This window comes from Dermacentor albipictus, chromosome 5 (genome assembly GCF_038994185.2).
Source record: "Dermacentor albipictus isolate Rhodes 1998 colony chromosome 5, USDA_Dalb.pri_finalv2, whole genome shotgun sequence".
NCBI lineage: Eukaryota > Metazoa > Arthropoda > Arachnida > Ixodida > Ixodidae > Dermacentor > Dermacentor albipictus.
Genome location: NC_091825.1, coordinates 29916947 through 29938086, shown reverse-complemented (window position 1 = coordinate 29938086; position 21140 = coordinate 29916947). Strand labels below are relative to the sequence as shown.

The 21140-nt window shown below is 47.6% G+C and overlaps 1 protein-coding gene across 1 annotated transcript in view; it reads left to right on the top strand.

Annotated features, from left to right (window-relative positions):
- The window catches only part of LOC135913821 (uncharacterized), a 72021-nt gene that overhangs the window by 35509 nt on the left and 15372 nt on the right, over positions 1-21140 (top strand). The window contains exon 5 of the mRNA XM_065446514.1: positions 1509-1526. Coding sequence (XP_065302586.1) covers positions 1509-1526 — 18 coding nt within the window. The remainder of the gene's footprint in view (positions 1-1508; positions 1527-21140) is intronic.

Here is a 21140-nt window from a genome sequence, read left to right as displayed (position 1 = left end):
TGAAAATTTCTGAGAAAGCAGGGTTTTTCGTATGTTTTTGAGCCAGGATAAAATTAAGAAAAAAAACTGAGCTTCCCCACGGAGTGCTGTTGTGATGCGGCTCCTTTCGGCGTACCTAAAAGTTTCTGTTTAAAAGGCTGTCGTCAGCGCCGGAAATGAATCGGACACAGATTGGTACAATAGTCGGTCTTCACGCTATGATGTGAAATCAATGCCTTGACGTGAAATCGTGCCTAAATTTTAAACCCGGAAGCTCTGCTGGCACTTTTGTGATGCAATAATGTAACAGTTATGTCGTTTTCGGTGTTAAAGAAATAAATGTGTTGAGTTTTTCATAGCTCTGTGCGCAATCGTCTCTTCATTTGCAATTTTTCGTATTTTTCTGAAAAATCATGAAAGAAACAAGTTTTTTTCCCGCGCCTCAAAATTTCATGAAGTTTTACATCTCTAATCTCTGTAACTGTCTTCAGAGCTGCTCTCTAAGTTGTGGGCAGCTCTGAGCTTTCAGCCTCCTGACAGTCGCCAGTCGGCAATATTAAAGCAGCAGTTAACTATACATTGCGATTGAGCCGAGAATGGAAGCACGAATTGACTGCGCCCTGCAAGCGGACCCTGCACCGAGAAGGCCAAATGTCACCACCAATGTACGGCGTGAGCCAAAATTTGTCCGCGCTGCTGTTCTCTAAATTGTTTTGTTCACCGCACTGCCATATCAGCGCCTTCCATCGTAGTGTTTTTTTTTTCGGTCCAGTCACTTCTGTTTACGTACGGAGTTGCTGAATTCACGCTATTTTAACTGCAGTGCTAAAAATGATGTCTGCGCACTTGCCCTCCCCAGACAAAAGCGCGCTGTCTTTGACCTTCAGCAGTGGGAAGGTGCGTTCTTCCATTACGCAACGAAAAAGTAATGGTTGACTTGGAAGACATGTCGAAATACATCCGATGAAATAAAATTATGTTAGCTTACCCTCTTGCATCTTGAGCAACGGCCTGGTATACGTACGCGAAAATAGTGCCAATGATATTGTTTTGAGAGGATGCTTCAGGGAACTGGCAAGAGATCATTCAGTCTTTCTGCACAGAGGTTTTTGTCATGGCCGCCACAGTCACCTAATGTTGAATGGCGTTGCATAATCAACGCGAGATGGCTCCTTTCACGCTGCAGGACCGCGTTCTGACAAAATAAAACAAATCAATGTGCGCTGTCCTTGCATGGAGCAGGTGCCGTTTCTCGCACCGCAATCAAATCTCAACCCATTTAGCTAATCAAAACTTGAAGACTGCGAAGTGACGCGATAGACCATGAAGCCGTATGGAGGCTGCTGATAAGTAAACACACTGCTACGAAGGAAGCTTTGTAGAGAAGTTCGGGCGTTGTCATTCTCCCTCATGTACTGATTCTTACAAGTTGGCTTTCGCGAAAATGAGGATATCATTTTTTTAGCAGCCTGACACACCCACAAAGTCATAGTCACTCAATAGTTATATGCGCGCATGTTCATTTACAGTCTTGGAGCCTGCAAGCAGTAAGTGTTTGTTTCGTGTTTTATTATTCCAGTCAACAGTTCTCGCAATGCATGTGCGATAGAAAATTTTGAAAACAATTACTAAATTACTTACTGTTTTTTATCGTGTGGATTCATTATTGGTTTAGGTCGTAAACAACAAGAGGAGCACTCACTAAATTTATTCGTCGAACTTGGACATTAACTATACACCTGTTGCATTTACAAGTGTAGGCCCTGCTGTGACGTAGATAGTGGCCAGCACATTCATCAGGACAAACGGTCATTGCTGTCTTCATTTCTGCGGCAGTTGTTCTTGTATTTGAGCACCATAGCAACAATAACATATAAAGAAAGGCGCAAGAAGGGGGAGGAGCTTGAGGAATCGATTATGACGCTCGGAGTGCTGGTTAACAGAAATTGGTGCCTCGGTTCCACATATTCTTGTTCACTGCATAACATGGGTATCCACCGCGACAGGTTTGATGCTTTCAGGCAGCATATGAAGGTTTATTAGCCAGGTGCCTGCTCCTAAATTTCACCTACTAAATAATGGCCGTGATGAAAAAGATGTGCCATATCCGTCTCATGGTCTAACACGCCGAGGATGCACAGGAAAGTTAGTTTCGAAAAAAGATTGAGAAACGTGAATGAAAATTAACGGGCTGCTAAAATACACAAAATATTTGTAACTCAATTGCGTGGACACACAATGAAGGAAAAGGTACAGAACGTTGGGAACCAAGTACAGGGTAATTGAAAGTGTAAATGGGCAACCAGGAGTCATCAAAAGAAGATGAGAGGGATAGAGACAGTAAACTGGATGCAATGCGTGGAAATAAAAAAAAAACCAATAGCGATTTACAGGAATGAAAAGAAAGAAACTAGAAAGGAAAGTCTGTACAACGACACAAAGGACAGTGCCTTGCTATTTGAGGACCGATCTGGTTGTGTAAGGACAAAGACATGCCGGAGCCAAAATTCGCAACAGTGTGAGGCATGTGCCTGCTGCAGCGAAAACCTGGGGCTCGATTGGAGATCGTTGTTCGAAACGCGCCTTCAGTTCGCGTTCAACCCCGCCGCATGCGATTGGCTTAGGAGGCGCCGGGCGCGGTTGACGACTCGGCGCCTCCTAAGCCAATCGCATGCGGCGGGGTTGAACGCGAACTGAAGGCGCGTTTCGAACAACGATCTCCAGTCGCGCCCCCGGAGACAACTCAGCCCATCGTAATGGCATGCGAAGGTATTCACCCCACCGAGACCCGTAAGTAACGCCTGCCTTCCAGAAGCACTGGGATTCAAAGCGGATGGAAGCCTTAACGGCCAGCCGTCGAGATAAGCAAAAGACGTTTAGAGTACTGGTGGAAGAAAACAGGTAAATATTTTAGGACTGGATCCGTTACAGGGCACATGTAGGCAAATAATATTTTAAGGTAGAGAGAAAATATTAGGGATATGTTGGCAAAATGCTAGGCCAATAAGCATGTCTAGATTACCTGATTAGCTCAAGTAGGCTAAGGACTATTTGTCGCAGCCCCGTTTCAGCGGGGGTGCAGTTAAATTATCATCATAGTCAGGGCAAGATACCGCATACCTGCATTATTACCCAAGAATGTAAACTTACGAACATCAGTGTCGCATGCGTAGTAGTAGTAGTAGTAGAAGAACTTCCTTATACACAGAAACTGGACGGGCTCCTACCTTAGTTCACCAAAGGGAGTAAGGGGATAAAAAATTACCGACGATTACGTTACTTCCTAATGCGAAATTTGAGCGCAGCAAATAAGCTGTTTCACCTTTTCGATAGATTGAGGCAAAGAAATCGAGCAACACATGTATGCGCTATCACAGAATTTTTTTTTCACACGTATTCCTTTAACAAAGACTCCACTAACAGTTCTTGACAGTCATGAAGGAAGCTTTGTGGTCGGAGAAATAGACTGATATATGTTCGACTTGGTACACCAATGCTTGATTCTCAAAGACGAGATCTATACAAGTGCCTCGCGTGGTTGTCACAGCCGTGGGACGCGTTACGAGCGAGAGGAACGGGATGTTCTCCCGCATAAGTGTTAGGAAATTGCTGTTTGTCTTTATGTCAACATTAAAGTCCCCCACTACTAACATCGGTGTGGATCGATGGACGGTTAATGCGAGTTGCAGGAAGTGCACGACGTCTTTCGTGAGTGCGGTAGCGGACTCACGAAAGCGGTATCAGTCGGTCGCTGCTAGCGCTGGGGGGATGAAAGGGGGGCGGAGCTGGTTACGAGGCCGACGATAACGCCGACGACGACGCGAAACCCAGGAACGGACGCCAAAGAGCCATTTGTGTAGCCAGCCCTCCTCCACAGTCTCTCCTCCTCCCTTCCATCATCCTCCCTCGCCCGGAGAGCCGACAGCGCGCATGCGCGGCGGCGGAGCAGATTCGTCGGCGAGCTGGTTACGAGGCCGACGACAACGCCGACGACGACGCGAAACCCAGGAACGGACGCCAAAGAGCCATTTGTGTAGCCAGCCCTCCTCCACAGTCTCTCCTCCTCCCTTCCATCATCCTCCCTCGCCCGGAGAGACGACAGCGCGCATGCGCGGCGGCGGAGCAGCAGATTCGTCGGCGAGCTGGTTACGAGGCCGACGACAACGCCGACGACGACGCGAAACCCAGGAACGGACGCCAAAGAGCTGCGCTCTAAAATTGAGTTTGTCCGGCAGGGTGGTGCCTCTGTTCCAATGCTGTACAGGCACGGGTCATCATCCACTCAGCTCGTTGGATTACTCGTATCTTATCATCCAGGGCCGGGCTAGATAGCAGCTCCTCCTATTCGTTCCATGTTCCATTTGTTTCGTGTTCTCTGTGTTCTGCACACTCCCACGTGATGTGAAAGAGTGGCGGTGTTGCTCCGCACCACGGGCACATGTCTCTATATGCCGTGGAGAAGATGAGGTGGAGAGTGTGCCGATTTATGTAGGTGTTCGTCTGTAATCTTCGCAATAAGGTTGCCACAGCGCTGAGTTTGCTGTGCGGGGTTGAATAGATTGTTCTATTTTCTCTATAGTATTTTATAATTGTTGCTACCAAGGGTCTAGGACTGTAGGCTCCTCTATTTTAGAATCCGAGGTGAAGCGTACAATGTGGGTTGGGCTGCCAATGGTTGCAAGTTGTTTTTTCGTCAACTTTCATTGCACTTTGCCTAACCATCTCTACATTTCAATTAAAAACGCATAATTTCTTCACAGTTTTCTTTGGCTTCAATAACTGTTGGGTTTATGGTTGTCACTGACAAAAATTGGGTGTCTCGGTTCCACTTTATGTTTATTGACGAAAACGTAGAAGCTATGATCCGCCGCTATGAAGACATTTCCTACCATTATGAGCGACCACTTTACGTTAAGCGTGAACTATCCAGAATTCCTCCTAAATTTTGTGGTGTGCAGTTACCGTTGTGTGAGCGCATTGCTGTAGCTGTATAATTTGAGCATTTGCTTACGGCTGGCGCTCTTTTTTGCCAGGAGGACGAGAATCCATACCAAAATTGGTACATGTTGTACGACACGGCCAAGTTGTACCACACGCCGAGGCTCAAGCCATTCCGAAAATAAATGCAATCGCTGGTGCCAAAAATTAGTCGCTCAACTTTAAACGTGTTCCAGCGTATAAAAATAGGACGATTGATCAAAGAAGAACAATATATATACACTGCCACTAATGAGCCTTTTTACAGCGTTGCAAGAAAACAGAAAATATGTGTTTGTGGAGTATGCTATGCCACCGACTTTTCGATACGTCCACCAATGCCAGAACCAAGGGCTGAACTGACTATCCTGGCACGCTCGCAGACGCCCAACGAGAGGGTTGAACACAAGGTGGACAAGGTGGACTCGTGCCAAGCGTGCAGAAGGCGGCTGCAGCAGTGTTTCTTATACATGTCGCAGAAGCCACAGCTACTTTATCAGCATCGGTACGGTATCACTGAAAATCATTGTAACCACCCCTTTCCTCACAGACTAGCGTGCAGCCATCGCTCGCCACATTGCGCCATTTATATAACTTTAGCCAGCAATACGAAAGTAACTGCTGCTATATCACGGTAATCCCTCGACTACAGCCACCTCCATCATCAGTGACATTTCAGATAAAGCAGTGTCTGTGCAACAATGTCTTGTAGTGAGCCATTTGATTCTGAGACAAAAGTGAATATAATGACCATAGGTCTAGAAGGGTAAACGTGTGGAGTCAATCACAAGTGCATGTATGTAGTACAAAAAATTACGTCTACAATGCCCGTTTGTCTTGTGGTCAATCCCATGCCGTACAGAGTGGCTGTTCAAAAGAAAAGGCTACAAGAACAAAATATATAACTGCAAAACGTCACCATTATGTGGGAACCTCACTGGGCATTGCTTGAGTCGTACTTACCACGTAGAACTTGAAAGCACCACCATTAATATCAATGCTTGTTGCAGGGCTAGTTGGTTCATTGTATAAAGTAAAATTTAAATAAGCGCCAATGAAGAAACAGACGTCCACACGATTTAATTTATGAGCACTTATGCTGTTCAGTCTTGTCCGTGTCTAGGTTCGTTTTTTTTCGCGCTCTTCTAATTTTACTTTGCATCATTGTTACCACGCGCAACAAACAAATGCGCTTGGAAATCATCGAAGCTTTTCACACTGCATCGCGTTCAAACGGCACGTTTGCCAGCACACCGTCTGTAGCAACAACAGAACTGTTGTAAAAAGAAAATCACGCGCCTGCAAACGTATCACCATTAGGAAACGGTCGTGTAACTACACGCTAATAGTTTATTCTTGTTATTTAAGCTATTCCGATTGTTGTGTCTCAATTCATCGTGTCCATGTTCTTAGTCTTACTCCACAGCGCTGTGTGACACTCTGCAACGTTTGCGGGCATTCACATCTAGCCTTGGAAAATAGGCCTTTGTCGACAGACCAAAAATATGATGCGCGACAGCTGAGTTCATGGCAAGAAACCTCTGGAGCCTCCCTGACTTAAAGGGATCGTTCGTCGAGCTATTCTCCAGATATTTAACCGTGGTGCTGCGGCACTACGAGTACTGGACGCGTCAAATAAGACTCCGAGTCGAAGCCATGCAAGCTGGTGCTACACCTGAGTAGTCGCTGAGCAGCTACTTGATCGACAGGGCCGTGATTGAAATCGTAGGCGCTGTTGGAAAGTTTCCGCGTCATTTTCCCGGTCGGACTTTCCGCCCATCTTAATATCAAGTGTGGGCTGCATGGCCATCTGCGCTGCGCTTTAGGGGCAATTCGTATACAAATGGCCTACAAAGGCAGAAAAAGGAGAAACGGAAAGAATTCTTTTGTGCCGGTTACTGTGACAAAAGTTTCACTACTCCATCAAAGACTGCCACCAAACGTATTCCTTCAATTCATAGGCAACATAAACATACCAAATAACCCGCCGCAGCGGCTATGGTGTTGCACTGCTCAGCACGTGGTCGCGGGATCGAATCCCGGCGGCCGCATTGCCACTGGAAGCGAAATGCAAAAACGCCCATGCACCGTTCATATTGGGTACGTTAAAGATCCTCTGGTGGTCAAAAGTCCCCCACTACGGCGTACCTCGTAATGAAATCGTAGTTTTGGCACGTAGAGCCTCAACATTATATTCAATTCATACCGAATAAAATGAGCGAAATAGTTTTTCAAAGTTAGTTTATCAAAAAATATGGCAATAGCGTAACGTACGGAAAGAAGTGCTGGAACAGAGGCTACACAGCAAGCACGCACACAGCGTAAAGTAAATTACATCGCATCCGAATGTGGGCGTTGATTTCGTGCTAACTCAAGAGCCAGCAATAACATGTTCTGGTAAAACATCACCGTATGGACTGATTTTGTGTGTCGTACAAATTCGTGTCCTATTACATTCTCTCTGCTCTAGTGATATTTTGGAAAGCACAATGATATTGAAGTTGTCTCTAACTTGAAAATTTCTATAGCAGAATAATTTTAAGGGACCCCTACACAATCTTCTGTAATAAAAAAAATATCCGGCTCTCCCGTAATCGAGAGTAGATGTAAACATGAAATGGCCACACGCAAAGCAGATTGCCTGGATATGTACTTGCCACAACCTTAAAATGGGTGCAGTGCGTGTTCGCAACGGCACACCACACCGGATCGCACCAAAACGCACCAACCGATACTGTGCACTAGTCCATATGGTCGCAATATCTTCTGTCCCAGACCGAACCTCAGTGCAAGTCTCGCCTCGGCCAAACAGCCATCCGCGGCACGCTGCCGGCGTACTGGACGCGGAACTCGCGGACTGCGGGCGTTGAAAAGAGTGCAGGCAACCAGCGTCAAAAGAGGACAATCAGGTGCATAGTGCCCTGTAGCTTGTTTTATGAACGTGGCTGTCGGAAATGACAAATGAAACTTCAGCGTACTAGAAGTTACAGCTTGAGTGATACTACGAAGAACTCGGGAGCAATATCTTTTGTAACTTGTTTGAGCAGTAACTAGCGTATATATATATATATATATATATATATATATATATATATATATATATATATATATATATATATATATATATATGTGTGTGTGTGTGTGTGTGTGTGTGTGTGTGTGTGTGTGTGTGTGTGTGTGTGTGTGTGTGTGTGTGTGTGTGTAATGCGGTTCTCGTGTTGTAACGCGGGTGATCTCGTGTTGCTCTCGCAACGATGCCCTCATGCTTTCGTTCCATGCTCGTCTTGAGTGCGCGGATAACCGCTCCGTATTTTGGCTCAAGGTCTCTCGAAGGTCGCCGACAACGGGAGCTAAAAGCGACCTTTAAAGAAAAAAAAGAAGTAATCGCGAACTCAGTTTTTCTGGTCCGTTATGCCCCCGTCTTGACGCCAGCATGAACGTGACGTCACTGGAGCAAAAACTGGATTGGTCCCATTACGATTCCAATCTATCTGAGAGCGCAAATTTGCCACGCACACGCCCTCATATGTTCGTTGTCTCGCGTGGCCGTCGTCCGCAATCAACTTTTGCACTGCGTGTGCGGCTGCGTCAGCGTGTAGCCGACAAGCGCTACGCTGGTAACCTGTATTTAACGGTATCCTCGAACAAGAGCGGCAGCGTGACGTTCCGTATAACGTCCCAGGGTCACCACGTTCTTTTCAGCATAGCACGCAGTGAGGAGAGCGCCCATGAATTGGGTACCGGAGAGACCACTCGCTCGCCGTCGAGTTCAGAGTGGTCTACCTTTGATGTCCTCACGTGCGTCACGTAATTTCGTTGCCTTCTTACCTACCCTACTCCGCGGCTCACATCCGGCTTCACTAAGGCAACAGGATGCCGTACATTATGTTTACCAGCGAAGGTCTTAGGCCAACAGCGCGAGAACGTAATATCCACGTTTTGCCCGTGTTGTCGGAGTCCGCAAACACATACCGAATGTAAACTTTAGGAGAATGCCGGCGCTTGTTAGTGCAAAAAGAAAATTCCCTAAGCGAACATTTACTGCACGTTGACAGACTGTTAGATATGGAGCTGTTTCCTGCGATTACTTCGAGTTCCCCAAACCACTTCTGTTAGGCCGCTCATCTCTCGAACAGGCAGAATGGACGGCGTAGGGCTGCATGATTGTTTTGTATATACTTTTGAAGTGCCGCGAGTTGCCCGTGCGTTTTGTGAATGGGGAAGCGTCCACCCCCCCAGCGCGTCGGCCAGCGACCGTGTCTGTTTTTGTGGGGTCGGACGGCCCGCGTGGTGTCGGGTAACGAGCCGAGGCGCGCGCCGCCGCGGGGGGCGCGGTGCAGAGGCGGAAAACAGATTCGGAGAAAATGCTTTTACGCGCGCCGTGTTGACATTCCGCCGATGGTCACAATAGGGCCACGCGGACAAAGCTCGAGTGGGACGGTTGTATACGCGACGTTGTGGCGCCGGCTCTTGAGTCCCCTGCTAATTAGAGACGCTGCTGCTAGCAATGTTGACCACGTCTGGCGCGTACGGAGCGGGGGGTTCACGCCCCTACGCATTCGGGCGGCAGCCACGTGCATCTTGTTTTGAGCGCTGGGGAGAGCCCGCTTGGTGTCGTGTTACAACATGCAGTGCGCACCGTAAAGAGGGGCGTTCGGAGAACGTCGTTTTAAGAGCACCCGAGTCCGGATGCCGCCAGCGGTAATTAGTTTTCTACCAGGAAAAACCTTGAGGGGGACTACGGTACGCGGTGTTGGGACACCAGCGCCCGAGCCCCCTTGCTGGCTAGAAACGCCGCTGAGGTGCGAGATGGCCTCAATAAATCGTGCATGCCTGGCGTGTTTGCCGAGGCCGTCACTGACCACGTGGAAATAGGAGGGGGAGAAGAAGATGTGGGAAGAGGGAAAACAGGGTGGTTTTCCAATAGATTCACTTATGAGAGTATGCCCATCCCTTTGGGTTGTGGCTTAAGAAACTGTCAACTCTCATTGGCAATTGCTTCCGTGGGATGGGCTAACGACCCTACCGCCCTTTTTCTTTGTCTCTTTCCCCTATAACAATCGAGACGAGGCGCTTGTTCCTCAGTCTAGGCTGTAATCACTAAACCTGATAGAACAGTAAGACTCCGTACGATGCAACGCTAGTCTGGGCCGTAACCACTTAGTGGTAGAACAGTAAGACTCGGTTGGTCGTATGTAGTGACAGTTGTCCTAGGCTCTAACTTAAGAGAAAGTAGAAGAGTAAGGCGCTGTTTACCTATGTGTTTAGCATCAGTGTTCTTTTGCTAACTCTGTATTTGACTGTGTGAATATTTCCGTTACAATATATCTTCAAGTTTTGTTACCTCCAACCTGCCTCCTGCTTCATCAACGCCGATAAACACCTTGAAGAGACTTTGGTCGACTTCAAGGAGAAAAGAACAATCAAAAACTTAACTGGCGCAGCCGACAGGATCGGCGAGCTCTACAACATCGAATCCTGGACCAGTGGTGAAGGGATCAAGTCATCCAACGAGCACCTCCTGCACCTTTGAGAAGATTCCACAGCAGCCAAGCCCGGCACCGTGGAGGAGATCCGAAAACGACAGTGCATTCAGCAAAGGGTGAGCAGGATTTCTTGCGTCTTTCTCAAGTTGGCATGGCAGTTGATGTGTAGAGCAAATGGTGAGGACACGCGGGGGCGCAGAGACAATGGAGTCTAATGGAGTTGAGGGTGCGACGGTGGCGGAAATGGATCGGAATCGGGAGTTATCAAATGACGATAGGCTAAATTCCGATAAGTCAAATGAAATGAGAGAACCCAGTCAGAGCCAGGAATTTTCGCAGCAGGCATCTCAGCCTTTGCAAATTCCGAATGATACAAGAACGCTTGAACTTGAAATTCAAAGGCTCAATGCTCAGACTACCTGTATACAACTTCAGATTGAGTACGAAAGGCTGTTGCAGGCAAGGACGAATGCTGAACGTCTCAATGGCACGTCGTCCAGCGCTGAGTCGGAGCGGGGTGATCGGAGGCGAATGGGCTTCGACTCCGTCGAGCAATGCGCAAAAGTGCTGAAAGGGTTCCGCCTGCCGTGTGACGCGGATGTACCCTTATGGTTTGAGGAGGTAGAAAGACTTTTTGCTACTTACGGGGTACCGTATGAGAGTCGCGTGCATTTAGTCATGCCAGCTCTAACTGAGCGCGTTCGCTTACTGCGTAACCTCAACCAGGAAGAGGGTACAGATTACGAGTCAGTTAAACAGGCAGTGCTGATGGAACTGAAGCTTTCTCCGGCAGAGTATCTGCAAAGGTTTGAGAGAGCAGTGAAGCGGAAGGAGGAGACGTGGTCACAGTTCGCGTCGCGAGTGAAAACGTATTTCTCCCACTACCTTCAAGTAAGAGGGGCCGACAGCGTAGAAGTTATGGCAGAACTCATGGTAGCGGATCGTATAAAAGCGGGCCTTAGTATAGAGGGTCTTGAGTACGTGAGGCTACGAGAAGGCGAGGAATGGCTTAAGCCACCTGAGATTGCCAAAGTACTGCAAACTTTGGAACAAGCGAAAGGCAAAGGATATGCCTCAAAGCCAACAGCGGCAGAGATGGGGCAAAAGCCGACGCGAGTGGCGAAAAGCGCCCTCAAGTGCCACGTATGTCACAGCTCAGGCCATTTCGCTAAGGATTGCCCGAAGTCTAGTGACAAGGGAAACCAGCCAAAGAAGGCTACCGAGCCAAGGCCGAGGACACAAAGGGTGGTGATAGCCGACGAGACGGGAAGTGGGATACCTGATGGAGTCCTTACTGCAAAGGTAGAGGCCTTGAAACGCAAAGGTGAAGGCATGACTAACCTACAGTTGATCCCGATCTCATGCGGAAACGTATCCACAGATGCGATTCTAGATACGGGGAGTGAAATAACTGTCATACGCGAGAGTCTGCTTCCGCAATGTGTTGTGGAGCCTTCAGGCACGATACGATTGGTGTCTGCATTTGGTAAAACTATTGAGGCAAAGCTAGCAACGTTGCCGGTAAAGTTAAATAGCCCGCAAATGGCAGCGGAACCTCAGAACGTTGACCTACTCTGCGCGTTGACTAATGAGCTCGTCGAGGGCACAGATTGTTTGTTGACCAAGGAAGATTGGGAACAATTGTTGAGGGCCAGCAGCTCTCTGGAATCCATTGTAGCACCGGCCGAGCCTGCTCAGAGGATAGAGCGATCAAATGAGAAAGCCGAGCCAGTAGCCTGCAATGTTACTTTGGAGGAGGAAGGTGTTTCTGGAGAAGTTGAGCTAATTGATGAAGAGAGGGATGCGTCAATAAGCCAGAGAGAAGAGTTCCGCAGATTGCAGCTAGCTGACGCTACCTTAAAGAAGGGGTGGGAAGATGCTCGGAGTGGGAAATCCGGCATGTTCGTCTCTGATGGACTCTTATACCACTGGGACTCAATAGTAGGCACCCGAGTGAGACAACTAGTTGTTCCGAAAGACAAGCGTAGTGAGGTGATGCATTTGGCTCACGAGTCACTATGCGGAGGGCACCTAGGCCCGAAGAAAACTAAAGCGCGCATTAGGTACAATTTTTTTGGCCTGGCATGGAGAAGGAGGCTCATGCCATGATTGTCAAATTCGCTCTGACAGGCGTCGCACGGACCGAGTGCCTATAACTCCTCTCACTAGGCCAGAGCACCCTTTTCAAATTGTCAACGTGGATATCATTGGACCCTTAGACACACCGTCAGCGAGAGGCCATAGGTACGCGCTATGCTTGGTGGACATTTGCACAAGGTGGCCAGAGGTTGTCCCACTGCGCTCTTGACAGCTAAGGCGACTTGCGACGCGTTGATTGAAATTTTTAGTCGTACTGGCGTTCCGGAAATGATCTGTTCCGACCAGGGCACTAATTTCAAATCACAGCTCACGCAGTCGATGCTCGAGAAATTAGGTTGCGCACCAAGGTTCTAAACCCCAGAACACCCAGAGAGTAATGGAGTCGTAGAAAGATGGAACAGGGTATTGAAAAACATGTTGTTCCATGTCATTCAAAGAGACTCGAAAAATTGGGACAAATTGATCCCGCTTGTATTATGGGCTTATCGGGAAGTTCCCCATGAGGTTACCGGAGTGGCTCCATTCCGTCTGTTGTATGGAAGAAACCCCACGGGACCGCTTCTAATACTACAGCGGACGTGGACGGGAGAACTGACGGTACCTGCAACTTTAAGAGAGAACCCCGCTAAGCATTTACAGCAACTTCGGGAGCAACTCGAGACCGCTGCTAATATCGCTGAGCTAACTAGTGCAACACGTCAGGACAGCTATGTTGGTGCGTATAATCGCAGCACCAGAGACAAAGCTTTTAAGGTTGGCGACAAAGTGCTGGTATTCGACAACGATCGGAATGGTAAGATGGCACCTAAGTGGCTGGGCCCGTTCACAGTGGTTGGATGTGAGCGACGGCATTCTTATCGGGTTGAAACTCTAGAGGGTAAAGTGAAAAGTATTCACGCCAACTACATTCGACCATACTATGCAAGAGTCAGTCATATTGGGGTCATTTTCGATCAGGACCATGACTTTGGGGAGGTAGAATATGCTCCGCAACCCACAACTATAAGGCGCGAAGAGTTGGCGGTGACAAGCGAAAAGGTTGCTCATCTAGATGCTGATTCCCAGACGGAAATACAGGCTGTATTTCAAAGGCATCGTGCACTCTTGGACGTCATTCCGGGTATGGCAAATGTGGGTCAACATAGGATAGAATTAGAACCAGGGCACCAGCCAAGGAAGACGTTCCCTTATCGGATACCTGAGCCGTTAAAGAAAGAAGTCAGCCGGCAAGTTGGTAAACTTTTGGCTTGGAAACTGATCTATCCTACTGAAAGCGAATTTGCGCATCCGGTAGTATGCGTAGGGAAAAAGGATGGGACAATCCGCATGTGTGTAGATTACCGCGCGCTAAATGCCGTCACCAAAGTGGATGCGTTCCCTATGATGAATCCTCAAGAATTGATTTTCAGAGTGGGAAGAGCACAGTTCATTACGGTGATAGACCTTAGGCGCGGGTACTGGCAGGTGCCGATGGAAAAGAAGAGTCAGAATTTCACCACGTTTGTAACGCATGAAGGTCAATATGCTTGGAAAGTGATGCCGTTCGGGCTAAAAAATTCAGCCGCGACCTTTCAGAGAATGGTGAACAAGCTCTTATCGCAACATCAGACATACGCCACGGCATACCTAGATGATATTGCCATTTTCTCTAACACGTGGAAGGAGCACTTAAAGCATCTCGACATTATCCTTCAGGTCCTAGAAAAGGCTGGGCTGAAAGCCAGTCCGGAAAAGTGTCAGGTTGCACAATCCCACATTCATTACCTCGGGCATATTGTCGGTTCAGGGACGCACGCACCAGATCCAGAGAAAATAGCTGCAATTAAGAATCTGGTGCCACCACGCACTAAAAAGGAGCTACGCAGCCTGCTAGTACTGTGCGGCTACTATCGCGAGTACGTCAGAGAATATGCAGAGGTGGCGAGCCCGCTCACGCGGTTAACAAGGAAAGCGGTACCCAATAGCATACCCTGGCCGGAGGAAGCTCAGACGGCATTTGAGACACTGAAACAGTCCCTGTGCGAGGCCGTTGCGCTCAGCACTCCGGACCCATCTGAGCCCTACTGGCTTTTCACAGACGCATCAGCTACGGCGGCGGGCGCTTGTTTGGCGCAAATGACAGCCGAGGGAAAGGAGAGGCCTATTGCCTTTGCCAGCCACCGCTTCACGCCGACTCAGACGCGATGGTCGACAATTGAGAGGGAAGCGTTTGCTATTATATGGGCCTTAAAGAAGTTTGACTACTGGCTTTTTGGTGCCGAGATAAACGTTGTTTCCGACCACAATCCATTGTCGTACCTTACAACTTCGACTCCACACGGGGCAAAATTGACAAGATGGGCGCTGGCTTTACAGCGATATCACGTGTCAGTGCGACATCGGAAGGGTGTCAGTAATGGTAACGCGGATGCTTTGTCCAGGCTTCACACCAGCTCATGGAAGCCAGCGTAATACTATACTGCCATGCCAACTGGATGGGCGTGAATGTTCCTGCTAACTTGGCGCTGTATATTGCGGACTTTGTGAAGTGCCGATTCAAGACACAGAGACACTAGAGTGCTCTTACAGTTTGGAACTGCAATCGTGTGCTTAATAGTTTGATGACATGTATTGTGTATTTCTTTTTACTCTCTTCTTGCTTTGTTATTTGAAAGTGTTTGTTGTTGTGATGTAATTAGGCTAGGATGTGGTTAGAATGTTCATTACAGAATCGCGGCAGTGATTTATCGTATCACTGAGCGAAAATCAGCCCAGTATACTCTTTAGGGGGAACGTGTTAGGCCGCTCATCTCTCGAACAGGCAGAATGGACGGCGTAGGGCTGCATGATTGCTTTGTATATACTTTTGAAGTGCCGCGAGTTGCCCGTGCGTTTTGTGAATGGGGAAGCGTCCACCCCCCCAGCGCGTCGGCCAGCGACCGTGTCTGTTTTTGTGGGGTCGGACGGCCCGCGTGGTGTCGGGTAACGAGCCGAGGCGCGCGCCGCCGCGGGGGGCGCGGTGCAGAGGCGGAAAACAGATTCGGAGAAAATGCTTTTACGCGCGCCATGTTGACATTCCGCCGATGGTCACAATAGGGCCACGCGGACAAAGCTCGAGTGGGACGGTTGTATACGCGACGTTGTGGCGCCGGCTCTTGAGTCCCCTGCTAATTAGAGACGCAGCTGCTAGCAATGTTGACCACGTCTGGCGCGTACGGAGCGGGGGGTTCACGCCCCTACGCATTCGGGCGGCAGCCACGTGCATCTTGTTTTGAGCGCTGGGGAGAGCCCGCTTGGTGTCGTGTTACAACATGCAGTGCGCACCGTAGAGAGGGGCGTTCGGAGAACGTCGTTTTAAGAGCACCCGAGTCCGGATGCCGCCAGCGGTAATTAGTTTTCTACCAGAAAAAACCTTGAGGGGGACTACGGTACGCGGTGTTGGGACACCAGCGCCCGAGCCCCCTTGCTGGCTAGAAACGCCGCTGAGGTGCGAGATGGCCTCAATAAATCGTGCATGCCTGGCGTGTTTGCCGAGGCCGTCACTGACCACGTGGAAATAGGAGGGGGAGAAGAAGATGTGGGAAGAGGGAAAACAGGGTGGTTTTCCAATATATTCACTTATGAGAGTATGCCCATACCTTTGGGCTGTGGCTTAAGAAACTGTCAACTCTCATTGGTAATTGCTTCCGTGGGATGGGCTAACGACCCTACCGCCCTTTTTCTTTGTCTCTTTCCCCTATAACAATCGAGACGAGGCGCTTGTTCCTCAGTCTAGGCTGTAATCACTAAACCTGATAGAACAGTAAGACTCCGTACGATGCAACGCTAGTCTGGGCCGTAACCACTTAGTGGTAGAACAGTGAGACTCGGTTGGTCGTATGTAGTGACAGTTGTCCTAGGCTCTAACTTAAGAGAAAGTAGAAGAGTAAGGCGCTGTTTACCTATGTGTTTAGCATCAGTGTTCTTTTGCTAACTCTGTATTTGACTGTGTGAATATTTCCGTTACAATATATCTTCAAGTTTTGTTACCTCCAACCTGCCTCCTGCTTCATCAACGCCGATAAACACCTTGAAGAGACTTTGGTCGACTTCAAGGAGAAAAGAACAATCAAAAACTTAACTACTTCGAAACGCAGCACAGCTAATTGAGGAATGCAGAAGCAGGAAAGCACATTCCAGAGGAGCACCAGACAAGTGCAAACAAGTTCACGAGCCAACAAGTTTGTAAGCCGCCGGTAGCTATTCTCTGCTTGACTCTTCCCGAAAGCGAGGGGATAGCACGGCATTGTTGGAAGTAAAGTGGGTGCAAACCAAGACGGCGGTAATGCGCCGTGACAGCCAGACGTGCCGGGAAGGCCCAAGCGTACCTCTTCATCGCCTTTGAAGAAGACAATTGCTACCGCTGAGGGGCCGCAGCACCGGGCTCAAGTGATCAAGAGAGGAGGACCAGGCGCCGACTCTCTTCGCCGGGTATGACACCATCGCACGGGCGCCTACCATTGGCTGAAAGTGGCGTCATCTGAGCGGACTCTCCCATTGGTCGAACATGACGTGACTTACAGTGCTCGAAGGGTTTATAAGAAGCCTTCCAAAGAGACCAGGATATTCCCTGATTCCCTGATTCACCTCTCTCGAACTTCTTGCCGCGGGCCGCAGCGTCCGAGTTGCTGCCGGCCCGTAATGACTGTACGACTGTTCATTGACGTCTCACCTCTCTGTATATAATGTAGAATAAATCCCTCCCAAGTTTGGGTTTTCATCCCGGAGTCCGTCCTCCAACCCCTACAAGACGTAGAATGTTTTTCCAGTGTCCTGAAAAAAACCAAATGTAGCAGCAAATTCATATTTGGAGATCACTTTGGGCATATAAGGTTCCCTCAAAATTTGAAAATGGCAAGTTATTTCGTAATTTTGAACATAGTTACCAAACACTCTTGTCGCGGGAGAGCTCAAGGTGACAGCGAAACTCGATGTGCCCTTGCATGCCTGATTTATATGCAGAGTTTTAAGCTGTGCAGCTCATTGGCAGCATTTGTAGAAAGATTTCGTACAACCGTATGCAAGCATACATTAGATGAAACTTAACGAAAACAACTAATGGTCTTGCACGTGCCAAAACCACCATCTGATCATGAAGCACGCCGCACTGGGACACTCCGGATTATTTTTTAAACAGACGGGGTTCTTTAACGTGAACCTAAGCCTCGGTATACACCTGCATCCATGATTTCGCACTCCTCCCCTCGAAATGTGGCCGCCGAGTTCGTGTACCCGTGACCTCGAGCTTAGCAGTGCAGCGCCATAACCAATCAGGAGCGCAAAAGGTGTCTCGAATATCCTGGAGGAAGTGAATGCGCCACATCGTGTACACGCCAGATGGAACATCGTATGTTCCATCTGGCGTGCCTCAGGGCTCAGTTTTAGGTCCATTGCTTTTCTTAATTTACATTTATGACCTACCAAGTTGTGTTCCTTCTAATATTCACCTTTACGCCGATGATTGTGTTATATATCGCGAAATTAGTACCCAGCACGATAAACACATATTCCGATCTGACTTAGGTTTCATAATGGGCTGGTGCGATAAGCAGCTAATGGAAATAAACATTATTAAACGCAAATTAATGCGTGTTTGTCGCGCAAACGAGCGCCGACCAATTTATAAATTTAAAGTAGTACGCTCGAACAAGTTTCATGCTATCGTTATATTGTAATCAATATAACGTCGGATCTAACATGGAAAACTCACGTCACTATAATAATTAATAATGCAAATCAAATGCTAGGGTACTTACGTCAATATTTCTGTAAGTCTCCAACAGAACCAAAATTGTTTCTTGATAAAAGACTTGTGCGCCCCAAATTAGACTATACCGCTGCTGTTTGGGATCCTTACCGTGATAATATTATTAATGCACTGGAATTGGTTTTGAATAACGCCACACGTTTCATACTGGCCAATTATTTTCTTTACATACAGCATAACAGCAATGAAAGCCAGTTTAGCTTTTTCGCAGTTATCACTACGCAGAAAAGCTTTTCGCTTATGTTTATTTCAGAAAGTCTACAATCATCATCATCTACACGCTGAGCTCATCCCCCCCCCCCCCCCCCTACGTGCCTTTCATCGCGGGTTGACCACATGAGTGAATTGAGGCATGCATCCTCTCGCACAAACCACATTCCTACTCTTTCATACGAAACACCTCACGTGACTGCAACCACCTTCCTGCCAATCTTGTTTCCATCACGGATCGTGCTTTGTTCAGGCAATCCTTATTTGCATTTCTTCACTGTCACTAAATCAATGAAGGCTATATATAAGGGTTGGTTGTATTCCGCACATTTCTCTATCACCTGATTGATAGTGTGAATATGATCTATTGTTGAGTAGCCTTTACGGAATCCTGCCTGGTCCTTTGCTTGACAGAAGTCTAAGGTGTTCCTGATTCTATTTGCGATTACCTTAGTAAATAGTTTGTAGGCAACGGACAGTAAGCTGATCGGTCTATAATTTTTCAAGTCTTTGGCGTCACCTTTCTTATGGATTAGGATTATGTTAGCGTTTTTCCAAGATTCCGGTACGCTCGACGTTATGAGGCATTGCGTATACAGTGTGGCCAGTTTCTCTAGAACAATCTGCCCACCATCCTTCAGTAAATCTGCTGTTATCTGATCCTCCCCAGCTGCCTTCCCCCTTTACATATCTCCCAAGGCTTTCTTTACTTCCTCCGGCGTTACCTGTGGGATTTCGAATTCCTCTAGACTGTTTTCTCTTTCATTATTATCGTGGGTGGCGCTGGTACTGTATAAATCTCTATAGAACTCCTCAGCCACTTGTACTATCTCATCCATATTAGTAATGATATTGCCGGCTTTGTCTCTTAACGCATACATCTGATTCTTGCCAATTCCTAGTTTCTTCTTCACTGTTTTTAGGCTTCCTCCGTTCCTGAGAGCATGTTCAATTCTATCCATATTATACTTCCTTATGTCAGCAGTCTTACGCTTGTTGATTAACTTCGAAAGTTCTGCCAGTTCTATTCTAGCTGTAGGGTTAGAGGCTTTCATACATTGGCGTTTCTTGATGAGATCTTTCGTCTCCTGCGATAGTTTACTGGTATCCTGCCTAACGGAGTTACCACCGACTTCCATTGCACACTCCTTAATGATGTCCACAAGATTGTCGTTCATTGCTTCTACACTAAGGTCCTCTTCCTGAGTTAAAGCCGAATACCTGTTCTGAAGCTTGATCTGGAATTCCTCTATTTTCCCTCTTACCGCTAACTCATTGATCGGCTTCTTATGTACCAGTTTCTTCCGTTCCCTTCTCAGGTCTAGGCTAATTCGAGTTCTTACCATCCTGTGGTCACTGCAGCGCACCTTGCCGAGCACGTCCACATCTTGTATGATGCCAGGGTTAGCGCAGAGTATGAAGTCTATTTCATTTCTAGTGTCGCCGTTCGGGCCCCTCCACGTCCACTTTCGGCTATCCCGCTTGCGGAAGAAGGTATTCATTATCCTCATATTATTCTGTTCCGCAAACTCTACTAATAACTCCCCCCTGATATTCCTAGTGCCTAAGCCATATTCCCCCACTGCCTTGTCCCCAGCCTGCTTTTTGCCTACCTTGGCATAAAAGTCACCCATTAGTATAGTGTATTTAGTTTTCACTCTACCCATCGCCGATTCCACGTCTTCATAGAAGCTTTCGACTTCCTGGTCATCATGACTGGATGTAGGGGCGTAGACCTGTACAATCTTCATTTTGTACCTCTTATTAAGTTTCACAACAAGACCTGCCACCCTCTCGTTAATGCTATAGAATTCCTGTATGTTACCAGCTACATTCTTATTAATCAGGAATCCGACGGCTAGTTCCCTTCTCTCTGCTAAGCCCCGGTAGCACAGGACGTGCCCGCTTTTTAGCACTGTATGTGCTTCTTTTGGCCTCCTAACTTCACTGAGCCCTATTATATCCCATTTACTGCCCTCTAATTCCTCCAATAGCACTGCTAGACTCGCCTCACTAGATAACGTTCTAGCGTTAAACGTTGCCAGGTTCATATTCCAATGGCGGCCTGTCCGGAGCCAGTGATTCTTAGCACCCTCTACAGCGTCGCAGGTCTGCCATATGCCAAATGTCTGCCAAATGTGCCATATTGCGAGTCATTTTTGTTTGTATCACGCTGTTCGTTTTTTTCTTTGTTGATATTTCTCGTATTCTGCCTTTATTAGTTTTTTGTAATACCTTTTCTCTTGTAACTGTATAACTTAACGTACCTTTGTAACCACTCCCATCTACATTGCATCTGCGTTTGAGGGTATTTGGAATAAATAAATAAATATGGCGGGATATTATGGGAATCTTGTCGGTGAAGTTGTGGCAGTATGTCAAGGGCAACAGTTAGATACCGGTTTAACAAAGAAGTTACTTCGTGCTCGAAAGTACTATACACACGTTATAAAAAATTTCGCCAAGTTTTGGGGGAATCGAATGTGGCACATATTTCAAATTTCGTGAAATAGAGGGCATGATGGCAGTAATTCTGTTGGCCAAAGGTAAACTATGCTTCGTGATTACTAGACTAGGCTTTGAAGTGTATAATATCTTCATGT